This window comes from Patiria miniata, unplaced genomic scaffold (assembly GCF_015706575.1).
Source record: "Patiria miniata isolate m_02_andy unplaced genomic scaffold, ASM1570657v1 HiC_scaffold_11, whole genome shotgun sequence".
Lineage (NCBI taxonomy): Eukaryota > Metazoa > Echinodermata > Asteroidea > Valvatida > Asterinidae > Patiria > Patiria miniata.
In genome coordinates this window covers 6,080,793-6,103,470 of record NW_024037049.1, presented here as the reverse complement: position 1 = coordinate 6,103,470, position 22,678 = coordinate 6,080,793, and the positions used below count along the sequence as shown (strand labels likewise).

At 40.8% G+C, this 22,678-nt stretch overlaps 1 protein-coding gene across 1 annotated transcript in view; it reads left to right on the top strand.

Annotated features, from left to right (window-relative positions):
- The window catches only part of LOC119741107 (neuroblast differentiation-associated protein AHNAK-like), a 45,068-nt gene that overhangs the window by 8,588 nt on the left and 13,802 nt on the right, over positions 1-22,678 (top strand). The window contains 3 exon segments of the mRNA XM_038216783.1: positions 3,994-4,071; positions 14,018-14,079; positions 14,929-22,677. Coding sequence (XP_038072711.1) covers positions 3,994-4,071; positions 14,018-14,079; positions 14,929-22,677 — 7,889 coding nt within the window.

Here is a 22,678-nt window from a genome sequence, read left to right as displayed (position 1 = left end):
CGTAATGAGCAAAGCTCAATATAATCCGTTCATTGTATACTGCATGTTTCTTTTTCAATCCACCTCCCAAGAAAAAAATCCGGCGACAGATATATAGTTACTAACTTGCATTGCTAAGCATGGCTCCCAGTCCCAGCAACTTCAGATTTTAATGCTACCATAACTTTGATTTGTGATAAGTCTCTCTAAAATTTTTAATGGTTTAAGACAATAAAAGTTTATGTATTTGTTTTGGTGGAAACCAAAAGATGCACACACTCGCAAGCAATGAAAACCACTAATTACTTTGTGAATATATGTGTATATCGTGGCAATGTGCCTTATATATGACGCATGTATACACTGCATGCCGAAAGTTCCACAAACTCTTTCGAATGGTCACCCATTCAAAGTATTTCCCTAAGAATAGTGAAGTTATTTTTGTAGGAGAGAGTGTTCTTTTGTCCCAATTGTGTTCTTGGATCTGGGCCGTTTTGAACGCCCCTGTGCGGGCACAACTAGCTATGCCCGGCATGCTACTCTGGTCCAGCAACAAAAAGAAAACCTGACAATTATGCAAAACCACGATGGAGTGTAAATCCGGTCCATCGGTACCATTCAAAGTGTACCATTCATAGAGCATGCGCCCCGTAATCCTTTAGTCAAGTCGAGAAATGTTCGGCCAGCGCCCAAGAATGAAATAAACCCGGCCAACTGCTAGTAGTGCCACTAGATACTGCGGGGCTGCGCACCTACTGTAATGTAATCGCCTCTGTAATGTAATCACAGATTTCTTAGACCGCGTTTTCTGATCTGGTGCGGGGATCTCTTTACATTGCGCACCGCGTACCCCATTGGCCAGGGGCATTCATCGTTACTGGGGGTTTCGCATTACACCAGTCTACTGACCAATGGAAATGTGACCGAAAAAAGGGGCCAGCCTTGCGTAGTCCAGCTCAGGAATGCTTGAACCAGGGGTCAGATTGTGTGGGTAGGGCCGGCCAGCATGGCCAGTCAGTGTGAAGATTTGGGAAACCTTGACAAAGTTAGTGGATAGAATTTGAGGTCTTCCGTGGTACATGTTTCGACTCCGTACGCCAAGCTCAGGATATAACAATGTTCAAGTCCGAGTTCAAACTAGCTGGACCAGGGATGTCGTCCAAAGGTTAGTTGTAACTTTTATGTCGATCTTTAATCGAAAAAAAAATAGGAAACTGTTTACAACAGTTATTGCAAAACGAGATCCGAAACGAGGAGGGAAAGGGGGCCCGGAAAGAACAACCAGAGACATGATAGAGAAAGTACCACATGGAGCCGGGCTGAGCTTGGCGTTAGCGCGCCTTGTAGGTGAACCTCCGTTATCTGTTGTTTTAATCTATTGATTTGTTGTTATATTCTATTGAATTGTATGTTCTTGGATATCGTCACCGACACCACGAAGTAACACCCATCTACATACCAGTAAAAACTAGCAATCGGAGAAAACGGCAACTAAAGTTGAACGCCTTCTAAAACAACACTTTGCGTCAAAACGACAGAGTATTTTCAGTTGGGTTTCTCGTTGTGGACACTTGATGAATTGAATTTATTAAATCTGCTGTTTTTCACTCGTTTGTGTATTAAATAAACAAGAAATAAGAGAAAAAAGATGAGTGTTAGTTCGTGAAACCGAAAAAGCTGCGAAACTGTAAATTTTCGTTTTCACGAAGTAACACTCTTCAATGTATTTAACACGAGGAAAGTGCAACTTCAGGTCAGCGCGCGCGCGCTCATACAACTTGTTACAAGAAGAGTGTTACTTCGTGAAAACGTTTTTGCTCACTTATGAGCAGAGTGCGCGCCATGCATTGCAATGGAAAATGGAACTTGAGTGTTACTTCGTGAAAACGAAAATTGTCACTTTTGCGCAAAAGTTGCCATGGATACTTAGCGTAATTATTAAAGTAAAGCTCTTGAAGCTTTTAAACTTCGTGCAATGGTAGGCCTTGATGAATAATGTTTAAAAGTCCAAAAAACTGAAAATCGACAAAAATATGCTTTAACACGGTAGAGTGTTACTTCGTGGTGTCGGTGACGATATATTCGAAAGTTAACGGACAGCTACAGTCGCTTGTAACAAAGACTAGTGAATTATTTTGCCAGTAAAGTTTGCGTTTGGTATACATCAGTGGTGCTTAGTGGGCCATCCATGTTTAGCGCTCAATGCATGCACGTTATGTACACGTACATGTACATGTACGTGGACCCATGCAGTCCACTTCACCATAACGGGGGTTGGGTGTGACCAAGGCCACTCCATCAACGGGCATACAAAATGTTTGTTGCATGTGAAGTTGCTCGGCACCGCATGCTTAGACTTAGAGCTCGAAGCTCTAAATGTAAAAAATGAAAAAGGCATCGTGGGTTTGCTGACGTTCTAAATGATCCTACTTAATTTGTGTTCTGTGTTAGCAATGAAGCTACTGGAGTAATGTAAGGCCTGATGCACTTTGTCTTTTTTCTTTCAAGTTTTGACCAAAATGAAACTAGTAGGAGTAGTGGTAGTAGTATTACCGACTATAGTTGGATCATAAACTTAGTGCGTCTTGTGGAACAAGTTAGCATTGCAATGGATTACAATTTAACAAGGTGGTGTCCAATTTTTCACGACTTATATGTGATGTTTATGAAAGTGTTATGCATTATGTAACTTGGCTTTATTCGGCTTATTTTACATGCCAGATTTTAAGCAAAACTGCAAGGGCTAATTCTGCTCATTGATCACTGCATGCAAGCCAATATCTTGAAGTGATACAAAGGAATATGCACAATTGATGACATAAAAAAATTAAGTAAGATGACACTTGAACCCTCTTTGTCACTTTATGTCAGATGGTTAGTGGATGGATAAAACATTAAAGGAAAATTATGTAGTTTTGTTAGACAATCTTCTTTAAAGTTTAACATTCAGTTTCGATTTTCCCTAACCATTAGTGCTGTCCAGTGAAAATGCCGGGTCATATTTCAATCGGGGATCACCTTATGTGCACAATGGTTTACTTTATCAGATTATCTAAAGATTGGAATTTGTACACGATATTCCCTGCTACCTTTTTCCTTGATGTGACATGACTTTGCTAGCTAAACGCTAGAGATAAATGCCTGAGCTCACATAATATATCTGTTATCTTAACATTTGAATGCCTTCTCTGATAATAAAAAAAATCAAAATGCAATTATTTACCTAGATGCTTATCAATTATATCGTGAAGCTAAAATTGTTAATGTGTTAAAAAAGTTGATTTAAATTGTTTAGAACATAGCTCAGTTTCTCCATTAGAGATGGTATTGTGTTAAAGAACACGGCCTACACTTGTAATTTCTTTCTTACATAGTCACACCTGACCTTTACTGCCACAGATATGAATGTTGTTGCCGTTTTTGTCAAGTGTGAGGATATTAAGGGCTTGATTTCTTATGAACCATGTATGTTATGTCTGCGATGAAGAAGAAACTTGCACATTTTCAAGAGAAACAAAAACAAATTAGTTAGGCTTCAGTCGCTTGAAGGTTCATTAATTAAATGTTGAGTGATCCCCGGTCATGTCAAGTCACCAGTTTAGATAGCTACAAAGTTTCAAGTAATTTTGTGTGCAAATCAAAATTGTTAAGTACAAGACCCTTATGAAAGACTTTTGGCGAATCATTAGTAATATGCTACATATCAAATAAAATAAAAGAAGTTTTCAAAAACTGAGGGTATTGGTTAAAAAACTGTTAAACTGTGAAATAGATTTGCAGTCATTTTGTACAAGACATGAAATTTATTCAACCTTGAAATCTGGCATGTCACCCATCCAATATCAATGAAACAAAACCAAATTATTTATGACCCTTGAGGCTTCGACACTTGGCCACTTTATTGTTTGTTAGAATTCTAAATGTAACAGTAACACGAGAAACAATGAATCCTGTCTAAGCAATAACAATAAAAAGAACAGTCTTTTAATATTTTACCTGTTTCTATCTTTGCAGTGGTTGACTTAAACATAGCTGCACCGCTTGCGACAGATGAAACAGAGAACATGGACTTGGATGCTGATATTGACGCTGGTAAGTGCCTATCAACAGAAAGTTAATCGATTTAGTGCCTTCTATAAGCCAGGTCAACTGTAGAAAGTTCGTAAGGAAAAACTGGTGTGGAAGTTCTTGAACTGAAAATATGAGGATTATGTATTTTTATTTCAGACGTCTTTAAGCGTAAGCTTTCAGTTGTTATACTGCCGGAAAAAAAATTGCAAGATTTCAATTTGAATCATGGTTAGGAAACTTTTAAAAATCCGCTAGATGTAGGGGTTTGCGCAGGATTTTGCGTACAATGTAGCTAGCCAAGTTACAGCCATTTCAGGTTAGGCTTGATGCACTTGGAAAAGTACAAAAATGTCTATTATTAAATGCTCGCATGGAGGTTTCTGAGGATTCAGACAGATTTTATACTAAATGTTGAAGTTTTGGTGACTGACTGGGATATGGAATAGGGTGTGCCTAAAAACTTATCCTATAAATAACACAAAGTTTTGGATACAGTCTGCTTTTTTTCAAAAGAAGCATTTGGTGAAAATGCTCAGTCTGCCTTTACTTTTAAGACCAATTTCAAAAAGGTAAAATTATTAAGAAAAACTTAAAGCTCAGTCGCTTTGCCTTACCATAAAAATGCTTTTTCATCAGTGACCTGTTAGTTACCAAGACAAGGGCATCTCTCTCACATTTATGGAAAAAATTAAGTGATATTTTGTGGTACAAGCATAGTGCGAGAATGCTCAGAATGGAAAATTGATCAGTGTTTTAAAATTGTTAGAATTTTCTTTTTTCTGGACGATAATTTTCCACAACTTTTCTTCTAAACGGTACATTGGAATGAGCATGTAACTTTGAACAAACATCAACCTTGAATGATCCTGAAGTGTGCATATTACTGTGACGTCATGATGACCTCATCAGGTATCAAATTACATGTGATTTTAGTTGGAAAAAGTGACCAATTCTTTTTACTCTTGAACAAACGATCAATCATGATCATACTTTGTTATCCGATAGACCATTCATTAATTGATAAACATTTTTTGTCATGTACATAAAGTCACTAGACCTTTACTGATGGGGCTACTGGAAGGTGAAAGTAAGGTGAATTCAAATATAGACAGGAGCCTCAAATCAAAACAAACCAAAAGTTCTTCAAAACTGTTCATGGGATGATGATAAAACTGGGTATTAACTTGAACCCTGGTCCAAAGAAGTGGTAAATTTTGTGACCTCATGATGACATCCCCAGTTATCAAATTACAATTGATTTAAGGTCAAAATGTGACTAAATAATTTCAACTTTAACTTTGCAAATTAATGGAAATCTCTCTCATTTTTGTGTCGCCTGAACAAAGTTTGGGAGACACTTACCACTCCTAAATTCTGTATGACCGTAGACCCGTATGACCGTAGACCTATATTAAACCTAACGTACCTGAATTTATCAAAATCCGCACCCCTGTTTTTATTTCGCCGGATTCAGGATACCTTCATATTGAACAAGTTGGGGGATTTTGATGGATTCAGGACAGTAAGCCTAGCGGTAATGCAGGATTTTGATGGATTCAGGATACTTCCATATTGAGCAGTTGCGGGACTTTGATGGATTCAGGATCTTAACAGTTTAACTCCTTGGCTGTACGTTGTGTGTGTACGAGGTATATGTACCACACTGGTGGATTCTGTTGGATTCACTGGTGGATTCTGATGGACTCAGGACACCAACAAAATTGATGGATTTTGGTGGATTCAGGATACTTTATTTTAAAAGTGCTCAAGGGGTTAGGCCAAAAAAAAAGTCTCCGGTTTCTGGTATGCGCGCGCGTCGCCGTAGCCATGCGCGTCGGCAAAATGAAAAAGGTTTTTTTTTCAATAAAAGATGATGTCTCAAAACCGCCAAACTCACTGGTTTGACTGGAATTCTGCTGCTGCACAATTTTAACGTGTTTTTAGATTGGGTTATGGTCGACAATAAGCTTTATGTGGCCTCTCTGGACTGCCATACATTTGCACCAAGTTTAGTCGGGCACCATTTGCAGTCATCAGCCGACATTGGAAGCAAAAAAATCAGGTAAAAAAAAAAAAAAAGCCGCGTCACCGCACCACTTTTTGGGCAAGCTCCATACCAGAAACCGGAGACTTTTTTTTTTTGGCCTTAGGGTTAAAGTTTAGAAAAAATGTATAACTTCTACATGCTTTCATGGATTTTGATGAAAGTTGGATGCAGTGACCCTTGGTTGGGAAGACACAATTCTTCATCGGATTACTGTGGTCAAAGGTCATGTAGGGGTCATCAGAGGTCATCGTTCAAATATATGCTTCAAATGTTCCTTTGCCTACAGAATTTGATGGATTTTAATGTCACTTGGAAGTCCTTAGGTGGGGGTTCATCACAACTCTTCCAAAATTGGAGGTCAAAAGTCATGTAGGGGTCATTTGAGGTCGTTTAACCCTAACGTACCTGAATCCATCAAAATCCACCCCCCTGTTTCGGGGGATTTCGGCGGATTCAGGATACCTCCATATTGCACAAACTGGGGGATTTTGATGGATTCAGGATTGGAAGCCTAGCGGAACTGGCGGATTTTGATGGATTCAGGATACCTCTATTTTGAGCTGTTGGGGGACTTTGATGGATTCAGGATCTCGACAGTTAAACTCTTTTGCAATGTTTGTGGTCAATTAAATACTGCTGGCACGAGCCCTGCCAAGTCTGTCACATACTGTACAAGCATGCACTGTACACACATGTACCAGTACTGGGTGGATGGGAGCTTTTGACTGGGGCTATAAATAGGCCTCAGCATATAAACAATGGATTGTGTTAATAACCCATCCAGACAATGAGTACCGAAGTGTGACGTCATTTAGAACCAAAAAGTGTAGTGCAGACGAATGGAGTACGCGCGCGTGTGGGTTTACGGCATAGATATAGAATAAAAAGACTAGATCGGCAGTGCGTCCACACGCGGGGACTTGCATGGAGGGTCACGTGCTGGAGGAAAGATACAAATAATGCGCGAAAACGTGACAAACGCAATGCCATTTACGCGCATAGAGCACCATGTGCATAGCTATTAATTATGTGTGCGCATCGCGTAAATACTCGGTACGCATTTCTTGCTTCGCGCGCGTTGAGCTAGGTCACGTGCTGGAGGAAAGATACATTTAGCTCCATTACTTTACGTTAATTTGTTGCGCATCTACGAGAGACAACCTAAATGGCGGAGATTTATCGCACAGCGAATGGACGCGTGTGGACGCGCTGCCGATCTAGTCTTTTCATTCTATGGTTTACAGGCTGAAACACGCGCTAATGTCTTTCACACAAATTTTGTGCGCGAGACATATTCACTTTGGTACTCCATGCTGGGGTCGCCATGCATCAATTGGTGTATTTTGATGGATCCTATGCAACAACACACATCACAATTTTCATTGGTATGGTATCCTGAATCCGTCAAAATCCACCAGAAATTTAGGTGATGGATTTTGAAGACTCTATGGAAAAACATGCTGTATTTTTTTTTTATGCCACCATGGTATCCTGAATCCGCCAGAATCCATCAAGACTTTTGCTGGTGGATTCTGGCGGATTCAAGATACCTCCAGTATCTACACTGGGGGATTCTGATGGATTCAGGATACCAGCATTTTTTTGCATAACAAAATTGGTGGATTTTGGCGGATTCAGGATACTTTCTAGTAAAAGAGCCCCAGGAGTTAGGGTTAAAAATGCACAGAATTTGACCTTTTTTATTAAGAGGTTGTGGAATGCTGAAAGTCGTTTTGTTTTTTATATTTTTTTTATTGTAGAGTACGTAGACCCATATATATCATAATGACAAAGTCCCATTCTTTTGTAATGTGCGTTTATATGTTTATAAAACTGAAATTCATCGAGTAATTTGTTGGTCGGCGAGCGCATAATTGAAATCAACAGTGGTCGGGTTCTTCATAAAATGCGCTCAGAAAGGAATGTGTTAGAAAGGAATGCCAGACACACACAAAATGACGTCATCACCTGAAAGGGTGCCCTCTAGCGGCACATTAAATACAGTTATTAACCTTTTTAAAGCTCTGGCAGGAGCTTCTACATGTCACTTGGTGGTCGATCGGTCGGTTTGTCTGTCTGATTGTCTGTCCCGGAAAATTGACCAAAAATATTCGACCAAAAATTGACCAAATGCCATGCCATCGTCAGTAAATGCACTCTTGACGAAAGTTGTCGGAAAACCGGCGTTGTCTCTATCGATGCGCACCATTTGCATATGTCTGTCCCCATAAAATTGACCAAAAAACGAGCCCCCTAAGTTTTCCATAAAATATAACTACCAAATTTTAATTGAAAGAAAAAAGCAAACAAAAGAAATGAAATACTTATAGGTCTGACAATTCGTAAAGTCGTTAATGAAAATTTTGTAAATGGAGGCAAGGTAATGTGCGGTAATGTTATAGTCACATGGTATCAGGGTTGGCAATTTTTTTGATTTTTAAAAAAAAATCCAAAAAGATTGGATTTATTTGATTTAAATCAGACTTTTTTGATGTAAACAGATGTTTTTGATTTTTTTAACTTTCAAAATATTGATATGTCTAAATATGTGTCTAAATCTCCCCATGCACCCTCCCACCCATCACTAAGGAGTTTACAGGTTCCAATAATACCCATCATCCACAAAACTCAACAAATTGATAAATGCTTTTGAAAAAATTGTATTGAATCAGTGATTTAAACAAATACTTGATTTCTTCTACATGTAGTCTACATCATTGGTTCAATGGTACATTAATACCGAAGACACTTTAAAGGCGTATTGCTTGATTGATACAGCTGAGTTACGTTGTGTGTGGATATGAATGAAAACTTGATTTATGGTACCTGTACATGGTATACAAAAAAATACGACACTTCTCCATGGGCAAGTTGATTTCATAAAAATGCTTCTAATTTCAAACCCGGAGGCACTGATCCTTGTGTAACTTGATTGATGATGGTCCAAGGTGGAGAACAGAAATCAGGCCTTCACCTTTAATAGGTTTTATATAAATCTCAATCTAAATTTGTAGGGAGAAACGTTAGGAATAAGACTATCAATTGGGACTTTTAATACACCTTTTGATGGTTCATGTCAGCCTACACCAGCACAGTTGATTCACAATATTACTGTAAACAGATCAAGGAATGATTAAAGCAAATGTGAGTGTGCTCTCTTTAAAATTAAAAACTTTGAAGAAAAACTTTTAAACTCAGATCTTGACTTAATCAAAACAACGATTTTGTGTAATTATGCAAAACCTAAATTGAGTCAATGGTGGTGAAGTAGGGGTGTTTCAATGTATTAACAACATCTTACACTTTGTAATTAAGTGGAATCAGTTGATTTAAATGATTAAAATGACCCTTAATCAATTGATTTTGCCAAAAATAAGATTTTTACAAAAAAGTGATTTAAATCAGTGATTTTTATAAAAAAATCATTTGATTTAAATCGCGATTTAAATCAGTGATTTAAATCAATGTGATTTAAATCAGCCAACCCTGCGTGGTATATAGCGCGCTATTTTTATGGGAAATTTAGGGGGCTTATTTTGGTCAATATTCAGTGTGTGGGACGGCGGCCCGGGCTTGTCGCGTACTTGCGGACAATGATTTCATGCAAGACTTTCATGCAAGGCGGCCAGCGCTTATTTTGCAATCATGCTTGTTAACTTAAAACCACTTGTCAACATTTTACCAAATTGCTCACAGATATTCTTTGGACAACCGCAAATGACCTTGCAAGGTTTCAGAACCATGTTATCATCAGACTGGACATTATTGTTGGGAGAATTTTAAATTTATCAGTTTTTTTTTTTTTTTAAACAAGTCCATCTTTTGATCCGTGTCAATGACTATGTTCTTAGCACAAATAATGATATCCGGTACAGTGTTGACCTTGAGCATCAAATGCTGTGATGTCATCAAACCGGACATTGGATGTGTTATTAACACATGTATGCACTTAAACATTTATTGTAATATCCATATTTTCAGAAGATCTTTTTACTTCATGATGAACATGTATCCTCTCTGAACTAAATCAATGTTCAGTTTGCACATTTTTAACTGATGACGTCATCGAACTGGAGAGAACTTGTACTTGTAAACAAAATATACGTATATTTGTATATTTTTGTTTTAAAATAAAACAAATGGTTCCACTGGGAAGCCTGAATTTCATGATTTTTTTCTGTTCTGTCAAAAATATTCACATCTTATCTGGGTAGTGCCCATAAAATTAGGCTTTTTGGTCTGCCCGACCATCCTGCATTTGTAACTCAACAAAAGTAAATCTCTATTTAACTTCTATTTTTTACAGTTGAAACTCCCTTTAATAATTAGATTTCAATGTTGTAGATTACTTGTTTCAAATAGATATATAATCTTAAATTAGTCAGCGTTTGGCACATTAAATGACTGATCTTTAACCTAATTTTTGTCCGTGAGGTTTTATTACTATTATGAGAACCTTAACAGCCTGTTAAAAATGTAGACCTTTGAACTTTCACTGAACTTGTCATTTTCAAACAAGTGTGACTGCACAATAAGCTCTGGCCGTCTTGCATGAAAGTCTTGCATGAAATGATACCATTACTCACTTGGTCATGATTGTCAATTGAAATAAGGATTTCCCAAATTGTTGCAAGTCGCAAGATGCAAAATAATAGTGACCTTCATAACGCAACTGTATCCTCACTCCTATGCCCTGAAGACTCATTAAACTGACACAGGGCCAGAGGCAGGGGTGATGTATAGTGACAGGTGTTTAGAAGCCTCCTAAGTTCGTAGTGCACAAAAATACCACGTGACTATAACATTACCACACGTTATCTTGCCTCTATTCAAAAATTACTTAAAGGGAAAATACAACATTTGCAAACATCAAAAAATAAAACTACCAAATCATTTTGAAATAACTTGCTGGGCTGTTAGTGAATGACAGTGTAAAGCACCCTGTAAAATCATGGCACCTGGTATACTGTCATTTTCAAGAAAAGTGGTATTTTTGTATCAATTTCCAACGCTGATCGGCCGATCAGCGTTGGAAACAACTGGCTTTTTTTCAAATACTGGCCCCAATTGACCATCGCACTTGTTTGCAATCGATTACAAACCTATGAACGGGTACGAGCCAGCTAGACTGGTTCCCTGACCTTACAATTCCCCAATGTATGTAAACTGCTCTGTTTCTTCTTATATGGAGTCAGGGAACCAGACTACAGGAAAATGATCGTTTTTCTTGGTTTTTATTGCATTTTCGAACCCAAAACCTCAAAAAGTCAGTGTAACTATATTTGCTATATATTTCCAACCCCCAATTCCATCCATTTCTGAAAATCACAGCAAAAGCAAATGATGTATATTCCCTTTAAACAATGTTACAAATTGTTACAAACAATTTTTGTCAAGTATTTAATGTATTTTTTTTTTTGGACGGTTACAATTTGGTACTTACAGTTTGATGGGTGAGTTAAGGGGTTCGTTTTCCGTCATTTTTTTTGGGGGGGAGGGACCGACAGACCACCCGAGTGACTTGTAGAAGCTCAGTTGTCGGAGCTTAAAAAGCACCCGCCACAGATTTCTTAACATAACATAAATATTTACAATGAAATTATTGAAATTGCACCAAACCCTAGAAACTGTGCATGCATTAACTGTTTACACACAGCTTGCAACAGTTTGCCATCTGTTTACGCAAAGCCATCGTTGAAATAAAAAGTAAACCAGGTCTAATTTACGTTTATAAAGTTAACTCCCTAAATCATCTTTCAAAAACACTTTTGGGGGATTGTGTATGCATGGGTTATTCTGTTTTACCTCAGTACCTGTGCCACAAGACCGACTTGGTCCAGTTTACTTGACATGTCACACCACCCATTCACTGGCCATACAAAGATATGCTACCTAACATGTTGCATGGAACTGAAGTGTTGTTTTCTCATAGAGGTCATTCATAAGTTTAATTTATACAGGATAGTACCTACAACTACAACCACCATAAAATGACAGCTCAAAGGTATACCTTTGATATACCTTTGATAGACTATACTCTATAGTGGCCCATATAGTCATGGTAATGTTCATGTATGTTACATGATGTATAATGGTTTTTAAGGTTTTGGCCAAAGAAATGTTATGCTTTGCTGGCTCCTTCCCAGTCTTCACCCTACCCTGACCATCCATGTCTTTATAATTTTAAGCAAGTCGGATCGGTGATTGTGCAATTTCTTTTCACCTAGGGGAAAATTCAGTGGCTGAGACGCATGAACTGTAATAAATAAAGTACAGTTTAAAGTCATAGCCATAACTAGTAAAAACAGTCACTTGATTGGTTTTGACTGTTTGTTCAATTTTTCAGCCTTTAGGCACACCATGGCTAAAATTTGGTTGGTGGTTTGTGAAAAAAAAATCATATTTATCTATGCTTCTGCTGGATGAGCACATAGAAGTAGCAGGTCATGTCAAGAATTAAATACTTGAGGCAAAAGGTGTTATCTTAACCCATTGGTCACTGTAACCCTTCAAAATCCAACTGCATGTTTTGTTGAAATCTGTTGGGGTCAGACTCATTTATGAGCAATCAGACAATTGATCTTTGAATGGTTATTAATCGAAAAATATTTTAAGTTAAACGTTTACTTAACCAGTTGACTCTGCATTTATGATCATAGAAAAGAAAATCATGTTTAAGGTGTAGGATTTCCCTGGATCATTTGAAAATCGCCTTCACTCAAAACTGCTCAACAGCCGCAGTCTTGTACATGTATTTCTTATGTCACACTTGCTTTTCAGTAAATGCTCACATTCTTCACCTAGTTACAGGGTTCAATTGAAGATTTTACATTATTAAAATATTTGGTGAATTTTTATTACAATGATTTCTCTATTACTTTTTTGGAGTGTGAGATTTTCTTGGGAGATTTCTTGTTTAGTTCACTGAATAATTACAATTGTACATGTATCTGGTCTTATGATCAGTCAGTTTTCAACTCCAAATTAACTTAAATGTAGTGCATATAGCTAGAAATTTAAGATTCAGAAGTAAGATAGGATTGTGAATGTTATTTTCACAATCTCATTCCCTTCGTGGACACATTGCAGACGAGCAAACCCCATGTATTGTACACAACTCTACGACGTATACAATAACACAGAGTTAGCTATAGCCACAGCGCGATCATATTACAATCGCCCAACGGCAGCGCGTTGACCACACACAGTCAGTCATCACGCCACACTGAGCCAGTCAGGTTCCTAGTTACGAATAACAGTATAACACTATGGCCTACTCATTGAGCCAGGCAAGCGACTGTGACACAGCGAATGTAGCGTTTGAGATAAACCATTTTCACTTTCGTCACGTTCATAAATTTGGCCCAAAAAACGGCCATGTTGAACTAAGGGATTTCCTTAAACGAATACGGAGTAAAGACTAGACCTTTGATATTTTTAGGCAATGAAAATGAAATGTTAAAAAAGCGTTTTCACAAAATAGATCGTTTTTGTGCCGGAATTATAGGGGCGTACATGAAGGCACTACTACACGGTAAGTGCATTCGATCACGTTGTCGCGTGCAGGATTCACTGCATAATAGACCAACGCGAAACAGATTCTTTTCTAGAATTGGTCTTGTGATACTGAACTAATATACACGTTTGGTACAGACCAAAAGCTTGAATAATGTCTGTGGAAACCAAAAAGCATTAAAATTAAGACTTGAAAGCGGATGTTTATTTTCCAACATTTTTAACACCCCTATTTTTTGAATGGAAGAGGCACACAGAAGGCCATTCGCGCTCGGCTGTGGGGCCCCCCTCCTCCCTCCCCTGATGTGACCTGTGTGTAGTGATCTGTTCACACAACCCCCCCCCCCATATGCATGTATATAGTTGATGAATAATTGATGAAAGTTTTCGTTGCATTTCTTGTAGGTGGAACTTTAGATGTATCTGGTGAAGCCTCGGGAGATTTTGGTGGAAGTGCTGGCCTAAAGGTTAGTTTATCATTTTGAGCCTACTTCTAAAAATCACATATGCAGTTATATGTACATGTATATCCCAAAAGACACCACAGTTTGATCTGAATTCAGAAAAAAACTGCATGAATTTGCCAGCATGATAATGAAAATCAAATGGTGCATTTGGCCAGGAAAACCTATAAACTTTTAAAAGATATATATATTTGTTTTCCTATAAATATATTTTTTAATTTCCCAACCGTTGATGGTTAAAGAAAAGTATTTCTTAAAAGCAAGAACTGCTATACAAAAATGTGCCTAAATTGATGCATTAATTAACCAATTTGTGCCGGAGGCCGTGATAATACGCACTGGCTGTTTTTGTGCACATGCACGGCTGACGGGTTAAGACGTTAAGATTGCCTCGACCTGCCTCTGGGTGACGTCTAAACACGCTAATCCCTCGTGCCTTTTGTACACACACAAAGTCCATGTAGTCTGTGGAGGCGGACCGTGTGCTGACTGTTGTGTGGGCCGTTGTGCATGGCCTATTGTTCCACTCCAGTGCACTTACCGAACTATTTAAACATACAAGGTTTCGCCAAGAAATATTATACTGTTGAAATTACTCTTGCAAATCAGTATTTGTGGCATTTGGCTGTATATCAGAAGTTGGTTGGGAAAATTTGCCTTTCGAATTTCGAAATTTTCGACAAAAATAAACCTGAACTGTTTAAAGATATTTGGAGATTTCACTTCCATTCTATGTTTACGATGTTTGTGTTCATCCATACAGCATCTTTGTGCAAATTAAGTGAGGCAGCCTCAAATTCTTAATACCCATCTATAGTCTCATTGACAGGAGTTATTTGAATTTTTTTTCAGGCCAACATTCCGTCTGGAGCATCTGCAGGTGTTGGCGTAAGTGGGGATATGCCCTCTGCAGGTGCAAGTCTTGATGTGTCTGCACCAGATGTGAAACTGAGCGTGAATGGAAATAAACACAAAAAGCGATCATCTTTCCCTAAGTTCAGAAAAAGAACTCCTGTTGAGGCGGAGTTGGATGTTGAACTTCCCAAGGGTGAAGCAGAGACTGGTGGAGGCATAGATGTAGCAGCTGGCATCAATGGACACAAAGGACAGAAACACAGGAGGAAGAAAAATCAAGAAGCAGGAGTTAAAGTGAAAACACCATCACTTTCTGCAGGAGGAGGAGCAGACATGGATATCGACATACCTGCAGTAGAAACACCTCAGGCTGGTTCTTCAGGTGGTGCTGATGTTGATGTAAATGCTTCACTCCCTTCAGCTAATGTAAATGTCAAAGCTGATATGCCAGAAGCAAAAGTACATTCTCCAAAGAAAGGTGGTTTCTTCGCCGGGATAGCCAAGTTCTTCACTGGAGATTCATCTGATTCAGATTCTGATGATGAGACCAAAAAACTCAAACAAGAGATAAATCTTCCTAAAGGAAATTTATCTGTTGAATCTCCAGGAGCTGATGTAAGAGGTGATGTGGATGCCAACCTAGACACATCAGCAAATATCAGCGGGTTTCCAGAGGGAGGCGCAAATTTCAACATTGGTGCAAGTGGCAAAGGTTCTCCATCTAAAGGAAAGAAGGGAGGAAGGTTCAAGTTGCCCAAGCTTGGAAAGCCAAAAATAAATGGCAGCACTGATGCAGGAGTAGAAGTTGCAAATGCTGATCTGGGAGGAGTTGTTGGATTTGATGTTGAAGCTCCAGATGTTGTGGTGAAAGCTGATGTTGACACTAATGTTAAAACAAAAAAGCCAGATTTTAAATTTGGTGGCGGTGTGTATGGGGATGGTGAACTTGGCACCAAAGGAGATCTTGCAGGACCAGATGTTTCCAGTCCAAAAAATGGTGTCAATGCAGATATTGATGGAGGAGTGAATGTTCCATATGCATCACCTGGTGTAAGGGGAGATATTAAAGCTCCCAGCATTGGTGGAAGCATCGGAAGTGGTTTTGGCAGAAGTGGGGGACTCGGCATGAAAGGAGATACTTCATTACCTGATGTCGATCTATCCGGTCCACAAATTGGTGGTGATGCACACATTGGAGAAAGAGGGAATGTACCGGATGCTTCAGTGGGTATTGGTGGAGATGTTAAAGTTCCTGGCATTGGTGGTGGTTTCAGTGGTGACAGTGATGTGGCCATTGAAAGAGGTATTTCTGGACCTGATGTTGATGTATCTGCTCCAAACTTTGGCGGTAAAGTGAATGTTCCAGATGCCTCACTGGATGTTGATGATGTGAAAGCCCCCAGCTTTGGTGGTGGTGTTGGTGGTCACATTGGACTTGGTGTCAAAGGAGGTATATCTGGACCTGATGTTGATGTATCACCCCCAACCATTGGCGGCAAAGGAAACATTGGAGGAAAAGTGAATGTACCAGATGCTTCACTGGATGTTGGTGATGTGAATGCCCCCAGCTTTGGTGGTGGTGTTGGTGGTGACATTGGATTTGCTGCCAAAGGAGGTATATCTGGGCCTGATGTTGATGTATCACCCCCAACCATTGGCGGCAAAGGAGACATAGGAGGAAAAGGGGAAGTACCAGATGCTTCACTGGATGTTGGTGATGTGAAAGCCCCCAGATTTGGTGGTGGTGTTGGTGGTGACATTGGATTTGGTGCCAAAGGAGGTATATCTGGACCTGATGTTGATGTTTCACCCCCAAGCTTTGGCGGTATAGGAAACATTGGAGGAAAAGGGAAAATACCAGATGCTTCACTTAATGTTGATGATGTGAACGCCCCCAGCTTTGGTGGTGGTGTTGGTGGTGAAAGTGGACTTGGTGTCAATGGAGGTTTATCTGGACCTGATCTTAACATCGGTGATGACACAAACATTAGAGGATTGAATGTACCAGATGCCTCTGTGGGCATTGGAGGTGACGTGAAAGCGCCAAGTTTTGGCGGTGGTATTGGTGTCAGTGGTAGTGGTCCAAAGGGTGGGATTTCCAGCCCTGACATTGATGTTCCTGCTCCATCGGGTAGTATTGATGTTAGTGCAGATGTGCCAGATGCAAAACTTGATCTCAGCAGCAAAAAGGACAAGGGAGGTTTCCACTTCAGACTTCCAAAGTTCAGATTTCCGTCATTTGGGTCGGGTGATGCCAAAGCAAAAGGCAATGTTTCTGTGAAAGGACCAGAGGGAAGATTGAGTGTTAACTCTGACTTTGACGTTGTTGGAGATGCAGACATTGATGTCAAGGCCAAAGGCCCAAATGTACAAAGTGATGTTAAAGGACCCTCTGGAAGCAAATTGGGTTCAGTTGATGTTGATGCCCCTGGTATTGGAGGTGATTCTGAGGCCAGAGTAAAATTGCCCAAGGGATCAGTTGGCATGTCTGGGTCGCTTGATGTTGATTCACCAGAGTATGAGGGAAAAGGATCAGGCAAAAAGAAGGGTTACCAGTTTGGTTTGCCATCTTTTAACTTTGGAGGAAAGGTGCCAAAATCTGATGTTCCAGATGTGGATATCAATGCCAGTGCAGGTGTTGATGTGGAGAAACCAGACACAGATGTTGATATTAAAGTTGGAGCACCAGGAGTGGATGTGGGTTTGCCTAAAGGTGATATTAGAGCAGGAATTGGAGGCTCATTTGGAGGAGCTTCAGGGTTGGGTGGCATCAGTCCCCCAGATGTTGGTGCAGATGTAAATGTTCAAAAGGGCAAAATGTCAATTGATGATCCAGATCTTGATGGAACACTTGTAGTTGATGGAAATGTCAAAGGACCAGAAGGAGCATTTGGGTTTAAAGGTGGGAGTATTGATTTGAAAGGACCTGACCTGGGAGGCGTACAAAAATCAGTTGATGTTGAGGTTGAAACCCCAAAGCCTAGTGCAGGTATTGATGTTGATGTTCCAAGTGGCAAGTTGTCTGCAGGAGGTGACGTGTCTGGTTCTCTTGGTGTTGATCCACCAGTGGCAGACCTGAGCTTAAATGGAAAGGCATCTGGAAAAGGTAAAAAATTCCATCTACCAAGTTTTAACCTCCCAAGCTTACCCAAGTGGAAGGGCAAGGGTAAAGCTGAAGTTGACATTGACGGTCAAGACTTGGATGCGAAGGTTGGAGCAGGTGGAGACATTAGTGTGAGCGGTGATGCAAATTTGCCAGATGTTGATGTGAATGCTCCTGAGGTAAAAGGGGATCTTGGAGCAGACGCTAATCTGTCTCTTGATAGCAAAGGAAAAGGGTCAAAAAAGAAAACGGGGGGCGGATTTCATTTTCCATCATTCAATTTTGGATTTTCTCCTCCAAAGCACAAGCATGGGAAAGTGTCAGGAGATCTTCCAGAGGTTGATATAAAAGGTGATGCAGATGTTGCAATTTCAGGTGGAGTTGCTGAAAAAGGACATGGTGATGCTAGCTTTGGTGGAGACCTGGACGTTGGAGGAAACTTGAAAGGTCCAAAGCTGTCTGGTCCTGACATAAATGTGGATTTTGGAGGCAGTGGTGGGGGAAAAGTAGATTTGCCTGAGGGAGATGCCTCACTTGGCTTCGGCTTAAAAGGAAGAGGAGATGGGAGCAGCTCTAGTGATTCAGAATCTGATGATGGCAAGAGAGGCTTTGGCCTGAAAGGTGGTATCAAAGGCCCAAAAGTGAAAGGAGGTGTTGGCGGTAAACTGAAAGGACCAGAAATTTCAGGTGATACAGACGGCCCAGATGCTGATGTGAAGGGTGGTGCTGGCATTGGTATTGGAGTTTCTGGTGGCATTGATCTCCCCAAAGGAGGTGCAGATGTGGATGCAAATCTACCAAAGGGCTCTGTTGATTATGAAGGACCAGATCTTGGTGGGGTTAGCAAATCCTTGGATGTTGATGTAAAAGCCTCAAAACCTGATGCTGATGTTTCTATTGATCTTCCAAGTGGAAAGCTTTCAGGTGATGCAGACATTGGAGTAGATGCAGATATTGATGCAGACATTGATCTTGGAGGCAAACATAGGGGATCTGGCAAGAAAAAGGGGAAATTCCACTTGCCCTCAATTAACATGCCCTCCATACATTTACCAAAGGGTAAAGGCAAGGGGCATGGTGATGTAGACTTGGATGGAGGACTTCAGATTGAAGGGGACATCAAAGGTCCAAAGGTGTCTGGTCCTGACATGGATGTGGATGTCAGTGGGGGAGCAGGAGGAAAAGTGGAGCTGCCTGAAGGAGGTGGCTCGATTTCTGTTGAAGGACCAAAGATTGGAGGTGGTGTAGGTGTTGATGATGATGGTAAAGCATCTAAACCAGACATTGGCCTGTCAGGTAAAGTTCCAGGTGCGTCTATTGGAGGAAGTGTTGATGGCCCTGGTATAGATGTCAATTTGTCAGGCGGTGGCAAGAAGAAAAAACCGAAAAAGAAAACAGGTGGGGGGTTTCACATGCCGTCATTTGGCTTTGGCTTTAAAGGAAAGGGAGATGACACCAGCAGCTCAAGTGATTCTGAATCAGATGATGGCAAGGCAGGCTTTGGCCTGAAAGGTGGTATCAAAGGCCCAAAAGTGAAAGGAGATGTTGGTGGAAAATTGAAAGGACCAGGAATATCAGGTGACATAGACGGCCCAGATGCTGATGTGAAGGGTGGTGCTGGCATTGGTGTTGGAGTTTCTGGTGGCACTGACCTCCCCAAAGGAGGTGCAGATGTGGATGTAAATCTACCAAAGGGCTCACTTGGTTTTGAAGGACCAGACCTTGGTGGGGTTAGCAAATCCTTGGATGTTGATGTTAAAGCCTCAAAACCTGATGCTGATGTTTCTGTAAATCTTCCAAGTGGAAAGCTTTCAGGCGATGCAGACATTGGAATAGATGCAAATATTGATGCAGACATTGATCTGGGAGGCAAACATAGGGGATCTGGCAAGAAAAAGGGGAAATTCCACATGCCCTCCATTAACATGCCCTCCATACACTTTTCAAAGGGTAAGGGCAAGGGGCATGGCGATGTTGACTTGGATGGAGGCCTTCAGATTGAAGGGGACATCAAAGGTCCAAAGGTGTCTGGTCCTGACATGGATGTGGATGTCAGTGGGGGAGCAGGAGGAAAAGTGGAGCTGCCCGAAGGAGATGGCTCAATTTCTGTTGAAGGGCCAAAGATTGGAGGTGGTGTAGGTGTTGATGATGTTAAAGCATCTAAACCAGACATTGGCCTGTCGGGTGAAGTTCCAGGTGCGTCTATTGGAGGAAGTGTTGATGGCCCTGATATAGATGTCAATTTGTCAAGTGGGGGCAAGAAGAAAAAAACAAAAAAGAAAGGAGGTGGAGGATTTCACATGCCATCATTTGGCTTCGGCTTTAAAGGAAAGGGAGATGGAACCAGCAGCTCTAGTGATTCAGAATCTGATGATGGCAAGAGAGGCTTTGGCATGAAAGGTGGTATCAAAGGCCCAAAAGTGAAAGGAGGTGTTGGCGGTAAACTGAAAGGACCAGAAATATCAGGTGACATAGACGGCCCAGATGTTGATGTGAAGGGTGGTGCTGGCATTGGTATTGGAGTTTCTGGTGGCATTGATCTCACCAAAGGAGGTGCAGATGTGGATGCAAATCTACCAAAGGGCTCTGTTGATTATGAAGTACCAGATCTTGGTGGGGTTAGCAAATCCTTGGATGTTGATGTTAAAGCCTCAAAACCTGATGCTGATGTTTCTATTGATCTTCCAAGTGGAAAGCTTTCAGGCGATGCAGACATTGGAATAGATGCCGATATTGATGCAGACATTGATCTGGGAGGCAAACATAGGGGATCTGGCAAGAAAAAGGGGAAATTCCATATGCCCTCAATTAACATGCCTTCCTTACACTTTCCAAAGGGTAAAGGCAAAGGGCATGGTGATGTTGACTTGGATGGAGGACTTCAAATTGAAGGGGACATGAAAGGTCCAAAAGTGTCTGGTCCTGACATAGATGTGGATGTTAGTGGGGGTGGTAGAGGAAAAGTGGAGCTTCCTGAAGGCGATGGCTCAATTTCTGTTGAAGGCCCAAAGATTGGAGGTGGTGTAGAAGTTGATGCTGATGGTAAAGCATTTAAACCAGACATTGATTTGTCAGGTAAAGGTCCAAGTGCATCGATTGGAGGAAGTGTTGATGGGGGCAAGAAGAAAAAACCAAAAAAGAAAGCAGGTGGAGGATTTCACATGCCGTCATTTGGCTTTGGCTTTAAAGGAAAGGGAGATGGAACCAGCAGCTCAAGTGATTCTGAATCAGATGATGGCAAGGCAGGCTTTGGCTTGAAAGGTGGTATCAAAGGCCCGAAAGTGAAAGGAGGTGTTGGTGGAAAATTGAAAGGACCAGAAATGTCAGGTGATATAGAAGGCCCAGATGCTGATGTGAAGGGTGGTGCTGACATAGGTATTGGAGTCTCTGGTGGCATTGATCTCCCCAAAGGAGATGCAGATCTGGATATGAAGCTACCAAAGGGCTCAATCGGTATTGAAGGACCAAATCTTGGTGGGGTTAGCAAATCCTTGGATGTTGATGTCAAAGCCTCAAAACCTGATGCTGATGTTTCTGTTGATCTTCCAAGTGGAAAGCTTTCAGGCGATGCCGACATTGGTGTAGATGCAGATATTAATGCTGACATTGGTCTGGGAGGCCAACACAGGGGATCAGGCAAGAAAAGGGGGAAATTTCACATGCCCTCAATTAACATGCCCTCCATACACTTTCCAAAGGGCAAGGGCAAGGGGCATGGCGATCTTGACTTGGATGGAGGACTTCAAATTGAAGGGGACATCAAAGGTCCAAAGGTATCTGGTCCTGACGTGGATGTGGATGTCAGTGGGGGAGCAGGAGGAAAAGTGGAGCTGCCTGAAGGAGGTGGCTCAATTTCTGTTGAAGGACCAAAGATTGGAGGTGGTGTAGATGTTGATGGTACAGCATCTAAACCAGACATTGACATGACAGGTAAAGGTCCACATGCATCTGTTGGAGGAAGTGTTGATGGCCCTGATATAGATGTCAATTTGTCAGGCGGGGGAAAGAAGAAAAAAACAAAAAAGAAAACAGGTGGGGGATTTCACATGCCGTCATTTGGCTTTGGCTTTAAAGGAAAGGGAGATGACACCAGCAGCTCAAGTGATTCTGAATCAGATGATGGCAAGGCAGGCTTTGGCATGAAAGGTGGTATCAAAGGCCCAAAAGTGAAAGGAGGTGTTGGTGGAAAATTGAAAGGACCAGAAATGTCAGGTGACATAGAAGGCCCAGATGCTGATGTGAAGGGTGGTGCTGGCATTGGTATTGGAGTTTCTGGTGGCATTGATCTCCCCAAAGGAGGTGCAGATGTGGATATGAAGCTACCGAAGGGCTCAATTGGTATTGAAGGACCAGATCTTGGTGGGGTTAGCAAATCCTTGGATGTTGATGTTAAAGCCTCAAAACCTGATGCTGATGTTTCTATTGATCTTCCAAGTGGAAAGCTTTCAGGCGATGCAGACATTGGAATAGATGCAGATATTGATGCAAACACTGATCTTGGAGGCAAACATAGGGGATCTGGCAAGAAAAAGGGGAAATTCCACATGCCCTCAATTAACATGCCTTCATTACACTTACCAAAGGGTAAAGGCAAGGGGCATGGTGATGTTGACTTGGATGGAGGACTTCAATTGAAGGGGACAT